Source organism: Quercus lobata, chromosome 2 (assembly GCF_001633185.2).
Source record: "Quercus lobata isolate SW786 chromosome 2, ValleyOak3.0 Primary Assembly, whole genome shotgun sequence".
NCBI lineage: Eukaryota > Viridiplantae > Streptophyta > Magnoliopsida > Fagales > Fagaceae > Quercus > Quercus lobata.
Window position 1 is genome coordinate 19,183,471 of NC_044905.1, and position 18,055 is coordinate 19,201,525.

At 33.2% G+C, this 18,055-nt stretch overlaps 1 protein-coding gene across 1 annotated transcript; it reads left to right on the top strand.

Annotated features, from left to right (window-relative positions):
- Positions 1-8,102: 8,102 nt before the first annotated feature.
- On the top strand, positions 8,103-11,678 carry LOC115974859 (UDP-glycosyltransferase 74F2-like). Its single transcript, XM_031095401.1, has 2 exons — positions 8,103-8,925; positions 10,788-11,678. Exons 1-2 carry the CDS (start codon positions 8,281-8,283, stop codon positions 11,508-11,510), a joined length of 1,368 nt encoding a protein of 455 aa, XP_030951261.1. The 5' UTR covers positions 8,103-8,280; the 3' UTR covers positions 11,511-11,678.
- The last annotated feature ends 6,377 nt before the right edge of the window (positions 11,679-18,055 follow it).

The following is an 18,055-nucleotide window of genomic DNA, read 5'->3' on the forward strand; positions in this document are numbered from 1 at the left end:
AAACATAAATTGTTCACTTTCTTTCCTAAGATCTCTGAGGATATCCCCTCAAAAAAAAAAAAAAAAAAAAAAAATGATCTCTGAGGATAAGATTTTCGGACAAGTGGGAAAATTAAATAGCAAAAGAAATATAGGAGTCGTGTCCATTTTGTGTGCTATGAAAAGAAAACATCATTTATATACTCTTTTATTCTAACATTATGCTTTGACAAGCACTTTTTTTCAAAGGCACCGATCAAATAATGTAAGGGACAAAGGACTATCTGTTTTTTTTTTTTTTTTTTTTTTTTTTTTTTTTTTTTTTTTAATGGAAAGCACTATTATTATTTATAAAAGCATTTTTACAAGTGTAGCTATGCATGAGTCATTTCCTAAGGGTCCAACTTTCATATCTCAAACAAATAAGTTGTACGAAAAAGATGGACAACTGTTAAATTCTTTTACTATATTTGTCTTCTCACATCCCTTTTACGCTAGTTTATTTTGCGCACATCCGTAATATCCGTTGATTTTACGGTAATATGAGGTGACTGTATGAAAGGACTGTTTATAACAAAAGTTTTTAAGAGTTCAAATAAGTAAAAAATAAATGATATTTAAGGAAACACTTTAATTTTAAGGAGAAAATATACATTTGGTCTCTACATTTTGGGTCGATTCCCATTTTGGTTCTTAAATTGATTTTGCTACTAATGTAGTCTCTAAAAAAAGAAATCAATTTTATTTTGGTCCCTGCCATCAACCCACTAATGGAAACCTCCTATGTGGTAGACAGGGCGCCCTACTTGCTGACATGGTCGTTAAAATATTATTAAAAAAATGATTTGGCATTTTTAAATACCATGTTAGCATTTTAATTAATTATTTTTTTAAAAAAAACCAGAATTCTCATTTTTAATTTTAATTCAAAAAAACAAAAAAATTGACCTTTTTTAAGTTGTAAAGATTGAAGCTCAAGCTCTCATTGTGTTCTCATCTCTCATTGTCTTACACACACGGAACCTGAGTTCTCCCATTCATTCCCAACAAGGACACATCTCTCGGTCTCAAGAGCCAAACAGCATGACCACTCAAAATCAAGATCAAGAAAACCCACAATCTCATGATCCCTAATCCCCAAAACCCTAACCCTTTAAATTGAAGACCCACAAAACCCATCCCACAATCAAACCATAGCAATCCAAGACGAACCAACCCCACTCTGAGTCGGTTTGTGTTAATCTCAACCATGCCAATCTAGCTCGGGTGTTGAGGTTGCCTTTTTCGGTGAAGAAGAGTGTTGCCGCTTCAGTGTTTTTGGTGAACTCGCTAGGATCGGTGGAGGAGATTGGGTTTGTGGATGATTTGGTGCTCAATTGGATTCTTCTTTGCCATGCACCACCAATCTGACCCAAACTCTCTAATATCAAAATCTCATCTCTGCTCAAAACCTTACACTCGATATTGACCAACGGCGAACAGATCAAGAGGCTAATCTTCGAGGTTTTGATCATGGAGGCCATGGGGTCTTGATGCTGTGAAAACAATAGGAAAAATTTGGAGTCTTGCATGTGGGTGTTGTGAACACGGATCAATGGTTGGGTTCGCTGATGATTTTGGCTTGGGTTGTGATTTGGGTTTCGTTTGTGTTTGATCTCTATTTGTGATTTGGGTCTCTATTTGTGTTTGTTCTCTATTTTTTTTTTTTTTTCGTTTGTGTTCTTGTGATTTGGCTTTGAGTTCTTGGTTGTTGGGTTTGTGTTCTTGAAATCTGGGTTTGAGTTCTTGGTTGCTGGGTTTGATCTGGGAAGAACATGAACAACAAGTTGTAATGTTCTTATCAATATATATATATATATATATATATAAGTGAAACCTCTAAAACTCTCACAGTTTTCCATATGAGCACAATATTTAAATAAAATTATTTTTGTTTAGTCCAAACTTAATAAAGAGTGAAACTCTTTTTTTTCTAACTAGTTCAACTTAAACTCAAACTCATCATTTTTTTAAATAAAATTATTTTTGTTTAATCCAAACTTAACAAGGAGTGAAACTCTATTTCCCTAACAAGTCCAACTTAAACTCAAACTCATACTGAAACTTGTGAAACTCTCACAATTTTCCACGTCAACACAATATTTAAATAAAATTATAATTTTATTTAACTAAAATTATTTTTTTTAGTCTAAACTTAACAATGAGTGAAATTCTTTCTCTCTAACAAGTCTAATTTAAACTCAAACCCATCATTTTTTTAAACAAACTTATTTTTTGTTTAAACCAAATTTAACGAGGAGTGAAATTTTACATCTCTAACAAGTCCAACTTAAATTCAAACTCAAATATTGATAATTTGTCTCTAAATTTGTGAGGTTAATTATGAACACCATAAAAGCAATGCAAACCCCAATGTATATATTTTTTAAGTCGATTAGAGGTATGGGCTATTCTTATGTTATTTTCTTCTCCTCTACTTTGTTAAAAAAAAAAAAAATTCATGATATTTGATGTATTTTTTAAAAAGTAATTTTCATACATGAACCACCAAACTCTCTTTAGCTTTTTTTTACAAAGTAAAAAGCTTGCAATAATTAAAATTATTCTTTTGAATGTAACCCATCTTTCTTTTATATTTCTCTATTATTTAGTCATATATATTTTGTTTTGTTTCAATAATTTCTAAGCAGTGAATTATCTAATTCTTTAATATTTCTTGGTCTTTTAGAAGTTTTAACTCTAAAATTGTCGGATAATTTTTTTGTAAGTCATTGCACATTCAAGCAATGGCTTTTTCATCTAATTGTAACACAAATTGAAGTCATATAATAGCAAATCATGCAATAGTTTAATTTCTAAATCAGTTTAAGATTTTATAAAATTATTTTAGTTTACCTCATAGATAGGTAAGTTCCCGTGCATAGTACGGGTTAGCGACTAGTAAAAATAATAATGAAAGTAACAATTTTTTAAAATTAAATTAGATCTAAGGCTTTTTTTTTTTAATTTAATTTCTTTTTTATATAAATTTGTTGACATGGCTTTGTTTTAAAAAATTTAAATGCTAATGTGGCATTTAAAGTGCCAAATAATTATTTTTAATAATATTTTAATGATCACGTCAGCGCTATGTTAGCTAGTATAGGACTTCGTCTGCCATGTAGGAGGCTTCCGTTAGTGGGTTGATAGTAGGGATCAAAATAGAATTGATTTTCTTTTTTTAGGGACACATTAGTAGCAAAATCAATTTAGGGATAAAAATGAGAATCGGCCCAAAATGTAGAGATCAAAAGTGTATTTTCGCTTAATTTTAATGCAATGATGATCTCTTAATTTATATAACATTAGAAAAGAGTTATTATCAATGTCTCTTCATTCTAACATATATATCATTAGTATGGTTTTGAAACTAAGACCATTCAGTTTGGTCCGTTTAGATATACGCTATTGTTAGTTTCTTTAAAACATTTTCCCTTCTCCCCTTGTGTGTATGTGTATTAAAATACTTAGTATTCTAAAAAAAAAAAAAGATCCGAAAAATAGAGAGGTTTAAAGTTTTTAAGGTCAGATTAAGGTAAAATAGTGAATTTTGGTTCAACAAAGCTGACTAAACCAACAAAAATTTTCTAAAAGCACAACAAATTGACATAACATTTTCATAATACTTTTATAATTTTGTTATATTTTATTCGAATTTTAAAGAATTGGTAGCTCGACAGCTTTGAAAATATTGTTACAACAACAAGATGTTTTAACATTTTTACAAAAAATGTTATATTCACGACATTTTTACAATAGATTGTTATTAGTGAGCGAAAAAGTAGTTTCATTGGAAAGTTTAAATTTAAATCAATAACAATTTACCACTTATGATTTGTTATGAAAGTGTTGTGAAAAATATTGTGGATGTTGCACTTCTTTTTTCACAATACATTTATTTTTAGTTGTGGTTGGTTTCGGTATGATATTTATTATTTTATTTTGACCTATAAGGAATTAGACCCTCAACAATTGTGAAAATATTGTGCGAGTTTGCTGTGTTAATAGTTTATTGTAATGTGAAATAGTGCGAGTTGGACAAACCAAACATAATGTAGCAAATCTATTGTAAGTTTATGCATTCATAACAAAAAAAGGCCAGGGAAATAGTAAAAATTGAACAAGCCAAACCTACTGTAGCGAAACTATTGTAACTTTTCATATTCGCACTTTTTATATATAGATTACTAAATTTGATTAAAAAAAAAAAAAAAAGGGTTTATGAATACAATAAAATATCACAACATTTTCACAATATCTCTATTTTGAGTATTTTCAACTGTAATGGATCTCAGTCTAATATTTTATTATCTTACTTTAACCTATAAGGAACTTACACCTCAGTAATTGTGAAAATATTGTGATAATAATAAATTGTCACGATATTTTCACAATACAATACCTTTATTTTTAGTTGTGCTAAATCACAGTATGATATTTTATTATTTTATTTTGACTCATAAGGAATTGACACATGTGTCACAACATTTTCACAATATCTCTATGTATACATTGTACTTACAATTTAAATTTATATTGTAGACACATAAAAATGGGCAATTTTTGTATACATTTGCAAAATTTGTATAATATTTAACAGTATTTTTTTGTAAATGTATATAATATGAGTCCAAATTTTCTGTATCACTCTCTTTGTTCTACTCTATGCTTCACAAATAAAAATTTGACACATGTCTATCTATTTAATTAGATGCTAATTTTTTGCCTTTTTATATTCCAAACTTTCAGTTTCCTAAAAATTTAGAACAAAAAACCAACACTTGTTCAACGGCCACCATCACCGGTCCACCACCAATTTCGCTGGCTCCACTAAAAAGAGATCACCAACATTGTCATTGGCCATCCACTACTGCCACCAGGTCCACACCTCAGCCGGTTGCCAGTTACCCAAAAAAAAAAAAAAAAAAAAAAAACACCAATACATCTTCACTGGTCACCACCGACAAACAATCCATCAAAAATTTACCAGATACTCAACCCCAAATTGGTACAAGTCAGTGTGTAACCTTTTGTTCGTACTTTGATTACCACAATTAATCAATCAGCACACAGAAACTGAAAACTTTCAAGAATAGAAAGCCACGAAGCACCATGCCACAACAACAGAATAAACACAACAAAACCATGTGTTGGTGTGGACCTGGTGGCTGAGATGTGGACCTAAGGTAGCCACTAAGGTGGACCTAAGTTAGCCACTAAGGTAAATGCTCTAAGCAGCATACAAAACATGGCAGCCACTAAGGTAAGCCTAAAGCTTTTGATTGACAAAAAGAGACACCAAGTGCAATTCGCTGAAGCAGGCAAGGAATTGATTGATTTCCTTATTAGTTATTATTATTCTCACTCTGCTGGTTGGACCGGTGATGGTGGCCGTTGAACATGTGTTGGTTTTTTGTTTTAAATTTTTTTTTAGCAAACTGAAAATTTGGAATATAAAAAGGCAAAAAATTAGCATTTAATTAAATAAGTAGACATGTGTCAAATTTTTATTTGTAGAGCATAGAATGGAATAGAGAGAATGGTACAGAAGATTTGGACTCGTATAATATTTACCACTTATATGTATGTATATATTAGTATTTAAAAAAAAAAAAAAAAATTTGGGGGCCAGTGGGGGCGTCGTGCACTGCCCTCCACGTCCAACAATAGCTCCATCCTTGGTCACAGCAAAAATAAATTTCAAAATTTTTGAGTTTGAAAAACTGAATTGGTGACCAGTTTTTGGTTAACCCAGTTTCCAGTAGTCGGTCTGGTTTTAAAAACTATAATCATTAGGAAAAAGTTGATATATATATATATATATATATATATATTAGAAAAGAGTTATGATGTTATTGTCTCGAAACTTTTTTTTAACAATTTTTTAATTTTTATATTACAAGTACTATGAACAGAAAGAGTCGTAAACCACTCTATTACGTAAAAAAAGAAGAAGATGAAGAAGTTATCATTAGATTGTCTTCTATGGGTTTCCAACATTTTTATAAACTATTTTTTATGCATGCATGCATCTATACAAAGAATTATCCAACCAATCGTTCTGTTCTGACGTTAATATTTTATAGAAAAGGGTCACCACGATATTGTCTTTGAGTATTGTAACAACTTATTTTTTTTTTGGTCATGTAACAACTTATTATAAAGACTATGAACAGAAAAGGTCATAAACGACTGTTTTATATAACATATATACAGACCAAGATTGTCTTTTCGTACCATAATATGGTGATTGTCCTGTATAATTGTTAGATAAAAGAGTCGTCTATGACTTTGCATGTCAAAGACTCAATTTCTTCATACTACGAGATTTGCTTTTATCATGTTATGCATTAAAAAATAAAAAGAGCTTGTCTTTTATTAATTTCAATGATTTCCCCCATACGTATGCACTGATGCACATATTTTGTAATTTTATATGAGTTTCCATTATCAAAAGATTGTTGTGTGATTTGTCTTTTATGAGTTCCCAGTTCCCACATGTAATTATAATTTTAATTTCGTAGAAGCATTAACAAGTGCGTAGATCTTATGCATCAAATTTGCGATAAAAATCCCAGCTTATGTTCAATGGCGTCTTGGATGGGACTAAATGTAAAATTACATATGACTTATACGGATTTTTTGAAAACCGAGACTTAACAAATAAAGTGTCATTATGACAACATCCAAATGGAAGATATCAACTCAAATTACCCCTATATCTATTCTTTTTGTTCATAAAAAAAAAAAGTGCATAAATCTTATATTTGCATCAAATTTGCGACAAAGATTGGGTTTTCTTTTAATTTGGCATTTGTATTTGGTGATATGGTCATTGGGAAGGATGATTAGATTGGTAGAAAATGACATGCCACACAGATTTTTCTTCTCTGTCAACAATTATTTTGATGGTCAGACTTTTGTCTTGGAGGGCCAGTACGCTTTGGCACATGAGATGATCATTTCTTGATAGAATTGGAACTTTTATTCTTTACCCACCATTTGATAAATAAAAAGAGCTTGTCTTTTATTAATTTCAATGATTTCCCCCATACGTATGCACTGATGCACATATTTTGTAATTTTATATGAGTTCCCATTATCAAAAGATTATCGTGTGATTTGTACAGGGAGCACGTGGAATGTCTAAAGAAAATATGGAAATAAACAGTAATTGGTGGAAGTGCAAGAATATGCAGGATTTCCTTTGTTAAAAAAAAGAAAAAAGAAAAAGAAAAAGAAAAAAAAGAGCAACCTGTTCAGGCACCTGCTTAAAGGGCTGTAAATGAGCCAACTCTTTTTTTGAGATATCTTACTTGTACATAAATAGTTTAAGCTTGGATCATATAAACAATTATTCTTAATACCAGTTTTATTTGATTTTACGTACATAAATAGTTTAAGCTTGGTTCTTTTATATAAAAATTTCTAGTTGACCAACATTTTTTGTCACCTCTAACACTTATAATTAAATATGGAAAATATTTTCTTAAAATCAATTTCTGTTGAACAAAGCACAACCTTAAATAAAAAGAAAATAACTTGGTAATTTAACCCCAAAAAGAAATGCAGTCAATATAATGCATTTTTTTATTTATTAACACAATAAGCATTTATTTTTGGAAACAAGCCATTTATTTCTAAAACGTGCCAAGTATTTTTCATCTTTCGTACATGTCCCACTTGGTGTAAGGTAAAAAAGAAAAAAAAAAAAAAGTGTGGCACAGTAAAACAACAATGCTAGTAAAACATAAAAACGCACTCTATCGCAACTATCTTATATGACAAATTCAGTGGTAGAAAAAAATACTGAACCCATATTGTGGTGATGACAAACAATTACAGTTTGCCGCACAAAATAATTGAGGCAAAGTGTGAACGAAAGATGCCATTATTGAGCACATGTGTTGTACTAACATTATTGATAATGAAATATGCCATTATTGAGCACATGTGTTGTACTAACATTATTGATAATGAAATATGCCATTATTGAGCACATGTGTGCACAAGATGAATTCAACTTGTCTTTCTGTTGTTAGTTAATGAAATTTCCAGATTTCCTATAAAAAAAAAAAAAAAGATGGCACGTACAACCTACCAGTCTTTTTGTTCTTTGGAATTTGGAAATGTCGAGTCGCATACTTCCTCCTACAAATAGGGTTCACCAAATAGCAAGACATGTTCTCTTCCTAAGATAGCTCTAAGTTAGAAAGCTACTAAACTCAATAGTTGTTGAGCTAGCTCCCGAGTGAGAGAGAAATGGAAAACAAAGCATCTAGAGGCCATGTCTTAGTTTTACCATATCCAAGCCAAGGCCACATAAATCCATTGCTCCAATTCTCTAAACGTTTGGTCTCCAAAGGGCTTAAAGCTACACTAGCCACAACCCTTTTCATCCACAACACCATGCAACCCCAATCATCAAGCTCTCTCCAATTTGACACAATATCAGATGGCTATGATGAAGGTGGGTTCGCCCAAGCAGAGAGTATCCATGCATATCTCAATCGTATGGAAACTATAGGCTCAAAAACACTGGCTGACCTTATTATAAAGAACAAAAACAGAGCAAACCCAATTGATTGCATAATATATGACCCTTTTTTGCCTTGGGCTTTGGAAGTAGCTAAAAAGTTTGGTATATTTGGAGCTGCTTTCTTCACTCAAACTTGTGCCGTGAATTTTATATACTATCATGTGCATCATGGACTATTGAAGCTACCAATTACTTCCACACCCATCTCAATTCCTGGTTTACCTGTGCTTGAGCTTGAAGATATGCCATCTTTCATCAGTGTTCCTGGATCGTACCCAGCTTACTTTGAGATGGTGCTCAATCAATTTTCTAGCTCAGATAAAGCCGATGCAGTTCTTGTCAACACTTTCTACGCGCTAGAGCCTGAGGTGGGTAATTATATATGTTTATACAATTTCATTTTTATAATTTTTATTTTAGAAATTGTTTATGTAAGTGTCGGACTGCCTTTTTTATTATTATTATTATTATTATTTTTTTTATCATTTCACTCTACTTTTGTGCAAACAATAGGGGAGAAGAAAGTGATCATAAAAGTAGTACAAGTTTTAAAATATAATATTTACAAATAGAGATATCCCTTTAAAAAAATATGAAATTCAGATATTTATTTATATTGGTATTTAAATTTGATAATATCCACAATCGTCGATATGTTAATTATTCAAATCTTATTGGAAAAAAGGTGCATAATCAGAAAAGAGTCAGAAATCTAAAGAAAGATCTTCCTCAAAATCAACAAATTATGTCACATCAGTTTATAAGATAATTTTGCAATAATTTTAGTAATTGATTATTAAAAAAATTGACCATATGTTGTACACCCGAATTAGTTGGGGCACAACCATCCAAATTGAATATGTTGCATGTTCACACCAACCTATTTGAATCGGACATAATTAGCCATTAAAAGAACATGTTTGTATAGCATTTTTTAAGCCAACGAATAAATGCATTATTTTATTTTCAATTTTTTTAATTATTAATTTTGATTTTTCAAACACTTTTTCCTTTTTATTTTTTTATTTTTTACCTTGCTCATAGTGGAAGTTCTAATATCACTTGATTCACTAGTTAATTTGATGGTCGCTTAGAAGCTCTTATTTCAAATTTGTTAGAAATTTAATCTCCGAATTGTTTTATGTGACTTTATTAATGAAATATGTAGCCATTTTTTTAAGCCAGTAAATAAGTTCATTATTTTTTTTAAACTTTATTATTATCACTGGCATTATTGGAGTGATGATCACTCTACGAGTACGAAGTTTTTGTGGGGTAGGAGGCAAGGACTGGAATTTAAGTTTTTAGAAGAAAGTTTTATACACATATACACTTAAATTAAACTAGATTAGAATTTCTATATTATATAAAAAAAAACTTTGTTATTTATTATTTTTTCGATTTCAACCCTACCCCCTTTTTTACACACTGCTTATATTGGAATTCTCATATATATCACTTTAGAAATTTGATTCTCACCTAAGGATCTCTTATACAACCACACTTTGTTATAAATTTAATTTCCATTTTTTTTTTTGCGAGTCCACTAACATAGCATGTGTTATAATCTTAGTATCCCACATGGATTAAGTGTAAGTTTAACCATGTTTTTATAAATTCTTGAGTACCGTTTCCTTGCAAGTTGGTCTAAAAGGTGAATTCTACCCATAAGTTCCTAACAACATGTTGAGATATCTTTTATCTCAAAAGCATAAACAATGAGTTTGAGTTTATTAATGTTATACTTTTTTTTTTTTTTGGAATCATGGATGTCTTGGTTGAAAATATCAAGAAGTGTCAATTAAATTACGAGAATCTTGGCTATTAATGTTATACTAATCAATGCATTTTTGTTATAGTTATTCCATCTAATACTTGATCAATTTATATGCATAATTGGATGTGAATGCTCATTCTAACATAATTAATTAACTTGAAACTTCCATAAAGATCATGTCAGAATTAAGGTTGCAATAATACTAGTATCATACACTTTGCTACAATTGTCCAACATATTGTAAGTGATGAAGAAAAAATAGTGGACTTTTATGATAATAACAAACAACCAATCATAATTTACCACACTAGAACAATTCTAATGGAGTGTGTGACAATGATACTAGCATTATTGTTAAGGTTGTAATTATCAACAATTTTTCAATTATATAATTGTTGCTATTGTAACCTTTCATGCCGATTGAAATTTGATTATTGTCCTTTTTCATATTAGGCGGTGGACTCCATGTCAAAAGTCTGTCAATTACTACCAATTGGACCAACAATTCCATCTTTCTATTTAGACAAACGTCTAGAAAATGACAATGATTATGGGCTCAACCTTTTCGTATCAGACTCATCTGTTTGCAATAATTGGCTCAACACTAAGCCAGAAGGATCTGTTATTTATTTGTCCTTCGGTAGCATGGCTAGTTTAAGCAACAAGCAAATGGAGGAATTGGCATTTGCTTTAAAAGGAAGTAAATTCCATTTCTTGTGGGTTGTTAAGGCTTCTGAGGAAGCAAAGCTCCCTAAAAAGTTTGTGGAAGAGATAGGAAATAAAGGGTTGGTAGTGCAATGGTGCTCCCAACTAGAAGTGCTATCAAATAAGGCAATTGGGTGCTTTTTAACACACTGTGGTTGGAATTCAACCTTGGAGGCATTGAGCTTGGGAGTGCCGATGGTGGGGGTGCCACAATGGACCGATCAAACTACAAATGCTAAGTATTTTCGGGATGTGTGGAAGGTGGGAGTGAGGGCTAAAGTTTGTGAGAATGGCATTGTTGAAAGAGAAGAGATTGAGTTTTGCATTAAGGAAGTAATGGAGGGTGAGATAGGGAAAGATTTCCAAAAGAATGCTAAGAAATGGAGGGATTTGGCTATAAAGGCTATTAGTAAGGGTGGCAGTTCAGACAAGAATATTGATGAATTTGTCTCCAAATTCATAAACTCCTAATTTAAAAGCTATTGTTTTTTTGATATAATAATCTTAACTCATGATGCAGTTTGAGAATGTAATCACTTTTTTTTCTCTAATTGTCTCGTCGCAAAGAGTGATGCCATTGTTTTTAAATATGCACTGTGGTCAATGAAAAAAATTCTAAGTTTGTGATTGGTTGTGAAACATTATCTAAATACTAATCACACCTCAAGCCAAGAATCTTGTAGCTCAACAGGCCGATACTTCTTGATCATTTTAACATAAACATTAATCCTACTTTCTTGTTGTAACCATTGAATTATATATTTTTTAAAATCACATCTCAAACCCAATTATACGAGCTAGATATGTAACAGTGATCACACGTCTAGGAATCTCACAAGTTTGCAAGGCCTTATTAAGAAAGAATAACTATTCTCCAAAAGTGATTCAAAAATTGTTCTCTAATAAAATTTAGGGGCAACTAAGGGTATGTTTGGTAACTGTTTTTTCTCCATTTTTTTGTTTTCAAAAACAATTTTCTATTTTTCAGACTCGAAAACTTGTTTGGCAACCTAAAATGGACAGAATACAAAAAATGTTCTCAAAACTCAGATTGTGAAGGAAAATGAAAACATGCAAAATGTTGTTTTCAGTTTCTAATTTTCAAAAGTCAATGAAAATACGCATTTAATTTAATGAATCTATCTTATTTAATGAGTTAGTATTAGAGTTCAAACCCTAGTAAAAACATATTTTAGTTTTTTCTATTTTTTTCTTCAAAAAACTATCTTTTTAATTTCAACTAACCAAACATGTTTTTGATTTCAAAAATACAAGAAAATTGTTTTTTCTTTATATTCCCAAAAACAGGTTTTTGAAAATAAAAAACAAAAACTGTTACCAAACATAACCTAATAGTCTCACATGATTCAAACACCAAACAATCCACAAAATTACAATCTTTCCACAAGATTAACCTAGAACTAAAACTAACATTTTAAAAAAGTACCCCTACGGGCGCCGAAAGAAAAGTCCTGTGAGCTAGCTATTCTTTAGAGTTTGAAATGTAAAAAGGAGAAAAATGTGAGCTCCATAGCTCAGTAAATAATCAATAAACCTAACTTGCTAGAACAAACATATAGAAACAAGAACCTAATTGTTCACAGTAAATAAACTCCGTAGACATAGAAACAATAAATAAGTTCACTTGTGGGCTCCTAAGAATAATCAGATTGTAATTGTTCAATTTCCTACAACATAATCAATTCTGTTTGTAGTCATATCCGAAATCAAATATGATAACATCTCAGATCAAAAAAAGAAAAGAATATAATGTATCAATTTCATTCAAAATGCTGGTTCTTTTTACTAAACTTTTCGCACGCTTGATCCAAAATTTTTGAATTATGTAAAACTATATCATTTCCTAGGGAAAGGAAACTATGGTTTTTCTCTTTAAAGAACTTATTTAGGACAATTCCAACAATAAATTTTGGAAAAAATTTGGCTACAAACATAGTTGTAGCTTAAGACTACAATTTCCATTAAAATAACTAACATGACTATATATTAAGAAAATATAACTATTGGATTGCATATTCTATATGCTTTTAACACACATGTCAAATTTTTTGCTAATCGGATATTATTTACTATAAGATTCATAAACTTATTTTTTAAGAATAATTTTAGACTACAAAACCTTGCAATTAAACAATTGATTGATGGAACAGATATTGATTTTTTAATTTTTTAAAATTTTTGCAAGCATGGAGGATATAATAAGTAAATGTACTTTAACAGTGAAATTCATATCCAATAAAAAGATATTGATTGAAGTTGTAGCCTTAGGTTACAACTAAGTTTTTGGCCAAATGTTGTCTTAAATTTTATATAGAGAAACAAATAATTATTTCGTTAAATTAAACAATATGTTTTAAGTAAAAATATTACTAGCTAAGGAAAAAAAAAAAAAAAGGCTCTTCCAATAGCTTTATCAAATTTACCACACTTTCAATGTTAGGACACCTCAAGATCAACAAAATACATGAAATAGAAAAATTAATTTACTAACTCTAAACTTTACTAATGAACTAAATTTATATGAATTCCATCTAATTTAAATTTTTCCCCTCAAAATATGTCAACTGAGGGAGTACTAAAATAATGTTTATTCGAGAATTTAGGCAAGGTTAACCCCAAAAATTCCATCTAATAATTTTGAGTGTGCCTATATGAAACCATCGCTTAAGTTTTTAATGTTTTAGTGAATGATAATAAAGGCATGTAAAAATGATGTTGAGTTGAGCATATGCAAACTTAGCAAGGCAAGTTCAAAAAAACTAGAATACCACTTTCATGTGCTCTCATGCATGTAGAAGCAATTTAAGTCTTGTAGGTCTCCTTTCTAGAGTGTTTGTGACCTCCTGTTTAGTGAGGTCGTGTTAGTCGTTCCAAGAAACAATGACGGCAGAGCTGGAAGAGCTTTGGAAAAAAATTCTCTTTTATGGAAGAGGAAGATGAGAGTATATCTCTGGGGAGTAATAGCATAGAAGCATCAAACGAAATAGGGAAGAAATGCCTCGTGATGAAAGTACTTGTGCACAGAAGTATATTGTTGGAGGCGCTTTGAAAAAATTTGAGAATGCTCTGGAAACCCAATAAGGGAGTTCAGATAATGGAGATAGACGATGAGATATATTTAGTTGAGTTTAGTGATGGATGGGACAAGAAGAAAATCATGGATATGAGCCCTTGGAGCTATGAGAAGCAATTGATTCTGTTAAAGGAGTTTGAAGGTGAGCAAGTTCCAAAGGATATATCTATAAGGCAATCTCCGTTTTGGGTTCAGATTTATAATCTTCCATTGATGAGGAGAACCTGTGAGACATGACGGGTTATAGGCTCCACCTTAGGAGAGGTGATGCCCGTTGATGCAGCTGATTCAGGGGTCCAATGGGGAAAGTACCTTAGGGTTCGTGTGAAGATAGATGTCACTAAGAAATTAGTTAGAGGAAAGAAAGTTATGATTGAAGGTGGCGAGCAAAGATGGATTAACTTCAGGTATGAAAGACTTCTGAATTTCTGCTATAGATGTGGTCTTCTTAACCATGACTTGAGAGATTATGCTGAAGCCTTGAATAAAGAAAACCAATCGGAGCAAACAAATTTTCTATACGGACCGTGGTTGAGAGGGGAGGTGTTGCGAAGATCAGGAAGTGAGGCACCAAAAGGAGGACAAAGTTTTGGGCCAAGTATGGGAGACAAACAGTGTGGCAATGAAGGAAAGCTCATGGAGAAGATTCCTCACTCGCCACTTGCGACAGTGGGGATGGGAGGTGATGTGGGGTCAATGATAAACAGCCTTGAAAGTAGGCACGTAGAGGATGAGACAAGCGAGTCTGTTTCTGTAAATCAAACTCCAGGAAATATTCACGAAAAGGGAATGGATAATGGTATTGGGGTGAACACAGGAAGCATCTCTCCTTTCTAAGGAAAGGAAAATTTGACTAAGCCCACAACCCAAAAAGAAGTTGGAGAAGACACAATGTGGGAGAAAGGGGCTTAACAGAGGGAAGAGCCTCATTTCAATTTTTGTTTGGCACCAAGGCTTGAAGGCCCAAAAGGAGAAGAAAGCCCATTTAAAAATGAGGAAGTAAAGGGCCTAATGGCCATGTGTTTTAATGAAGTGCTGGGTTGGGTGGCTGATAGCTTGGGCCTGAAAAGTGGGCACTAGAAGAGACTCACGAGGAAGGCCCAAAGTGAAAAGGAGAGCATGGGCTTAGACCAACTGGGCAGTAAGAGAACCGGTCCTATACCCATTTAGGAACTTGAACAAAATCATGTTAGTGCAGAAATGAAGGAAAACAGAGAGCAAAACAAATACCACACAAGAAAAGGAAACTAATAGGGATGGCGAAGAGGCGGCGGCTACACAGTAGCACCGCTGAGCTCAATGAGCATCTTGGCTTGGAATTTTCGGGGTCTTGGATCACCCTCGATAGTTTGGATTCTCACTGACAAGGTGAAATCAAAAAATCTGATCCTGGTTTTCCTTATGGAGACTAAAGCAAGTTCTAGAAGAATGAAGGGATTGATAAGGAAATTGGAGTTGACTCAGGGGATTGATGTTCCAAGCGACGATAAGAGCAACGGGTTGGCAATGATTTGGAAGGAGGGAATGGACATTAGATTTGAGAGCTACTCCAACTCACATATTGACCATGTGGTGTACAATGAGAAGGGGTTGAATCCATGGGGGGCGACTGGGTTTTACGGACATCCAGATGCAAGGAAAAGGAGTATTTCTTGGAGTTTGCTTGAAACACTAAAAAATCAGTGTGATATGCTGTGGGTGGTCTTCGGTGATTTCAACAAGATCACCCACCCAGACGAGAAACTAGGATGGGCAGGCTGAGATGCCAATCAAATGAGGGGCTTTAGAGATTGCTTGAGCGCTTACGGACTACATGATATGGGTTTTTTTGGTAGCAGATTTGCATGGTGCAATGGTTGGTTTGGGGACCTATAGACTCTAATTAGGCTGCATCGAGTGGTGGCTAATGAGGGCTTGCTAGCGAGATTCTCTGAAGCGCAAGTCCATCATATTTCAATGGCAGCTTTGGACCATTGCCTATTGGCTTTGTTTTTGAGGAAAAAGGTTCCACCAAAGTAAGTGAGGAAGAGATTCTTTTTTGAGACAATGTGGACCAGAGATGATAGATGCAAAGAGGTGATTGAAGGGGCTTGGGATCCATTGCAGGCTAATGTTGATATTCAAGAAAGGATACAAAATTGCCTAAAGCAGCTACAAAGGTGGAATCACGGGGTCTATGGGAATGTGAATAAGGTTCTGAAGCTGAAACACGAGTGGCTTAGACAACTGGAAGCATTGAACCTATTGCATGAGACAGCGGAGGAAATTCAAGGATTGAAAAAGGAAATCAATGAGACTTTCGTAAGGGAGGAGGTAATGTGGAATTAGAGATCTAGGACCCTTTGGATTAAATGCAGCAATCGTAACACAAAATTCTTCCATGTTAAGGCAAATTAAAGACAAAGAATAAACAAGATTAAAGGGCTTCAAGGGGTGGATGACATGTGGTATGATCAGCCAAAAGACATTGAGAGAGAATTTCTTGAGTACTTCTCATCTATTTTTAGCACAGTAAGCCCATCTTCTTTTGCAGCTAGCCTGGAAGCCATAAATTCGTAGGTCATGGCAGATATGAATGCTTCACCCTTTAAGGAGTTTAGTGCAATGGAAGTCTGGAAAGCGCTACATCAAATGCACCCTACCAAATCCCTCGGCCCCAACGGTATGTCTCCTATTTTCTATCAAAAGTACTAGGATGTTGTTGGAGATAGTGAAACAAACTCTGTTCTCTTCTTCAAGTACTAAATATTGGATGTATGCTGAATGGTTGGAATGAAAATTATATTTGTCTTATATCTAAAGTCAGCTCCCTCTAAAAAATATTTAAATTCAAACCTATTAGTCTATGTAACGTTCTCTATAAATTGCAGCAAAAGTCCTTGCTAACAGGTTGAAGCTGATTCTACCTGAAGTTATTAGCGAGTCTTAGAGTGCTTTTGTACTAGGAAGACAAATAATTGATAATGTGATCTAAGAAGAAAGGGGAAACAGAGTTTGATGGCAATTATGCTCGACATGAGCAAAGTGTACGACATAGTGGAGTGGGCATATTTGGATGCAATGATGAGAAAACTGGGGTTTGCAGAGTGAAGGATTAAGCTAATCATGATGTGTGTGATGATGGTGTAGTTCTCATCAATGGTGAGCCGAGAGGAAGAATAAGCCCATTAATGGGGGTGAGTCAAGGCGATCCCATCTCCTCGTATCTCTTCCTTTTATACTCGGAAGAGCTTTCTGCTATGCTGAAGAGAGAGGAAATAGAGGGAAAAATAAAAGGGGTGTCGATGTGCCGTGGTGCTCCTCAAGTGTCCCATCTACTGTTTGCAGATGATAGTATCATCTTTTGTAGGGAAAGCATGAGTGAAGGTCAGAGGGTGATGAAGGTACTAGCTGATTATGAACAAGAATTGGGGCATAAGCTAAACAAGGAGAAGACATCATTGTTCTTTAGTAGAAATACCAACAAAGAGAGCCAAGAAGAAATTAAGGAGCTCTTCGGGGTCCAAATCATCCAACAACATGAAAAATATTTGGGCTTGCCCACGTTAGTGGGCCATGGAAAGAAAAAGGCTTTTAACCTAATTAAAGACCAAATTAGAAGGAAAATAGCAAATTGGAAAGGCAAGCTACTGTCTAATGCAGGCCATGAGATTCTAATTAAGGCGGTCGCCAAGCCACACCTACCTATATAATGAGCTGTTTCAAGTTCCCAGATTCCCTTTGCAAAGAGCTAAATTTGATGATGAGAAACTTCTGGTGGGGGCAGAAAGATAAGGAGAGGAAAATGGCTTGGATCTCATGGGAGAAGCTGTGCATCCCAAAATCAGAAGGCAGCATGGGTTTTAAGGATTTCAAGGCTTTCAATCTCGCACTTCTAGCCAAACGGGGGTGGCAGATTCAACAAAACCTAAACTCCATTACC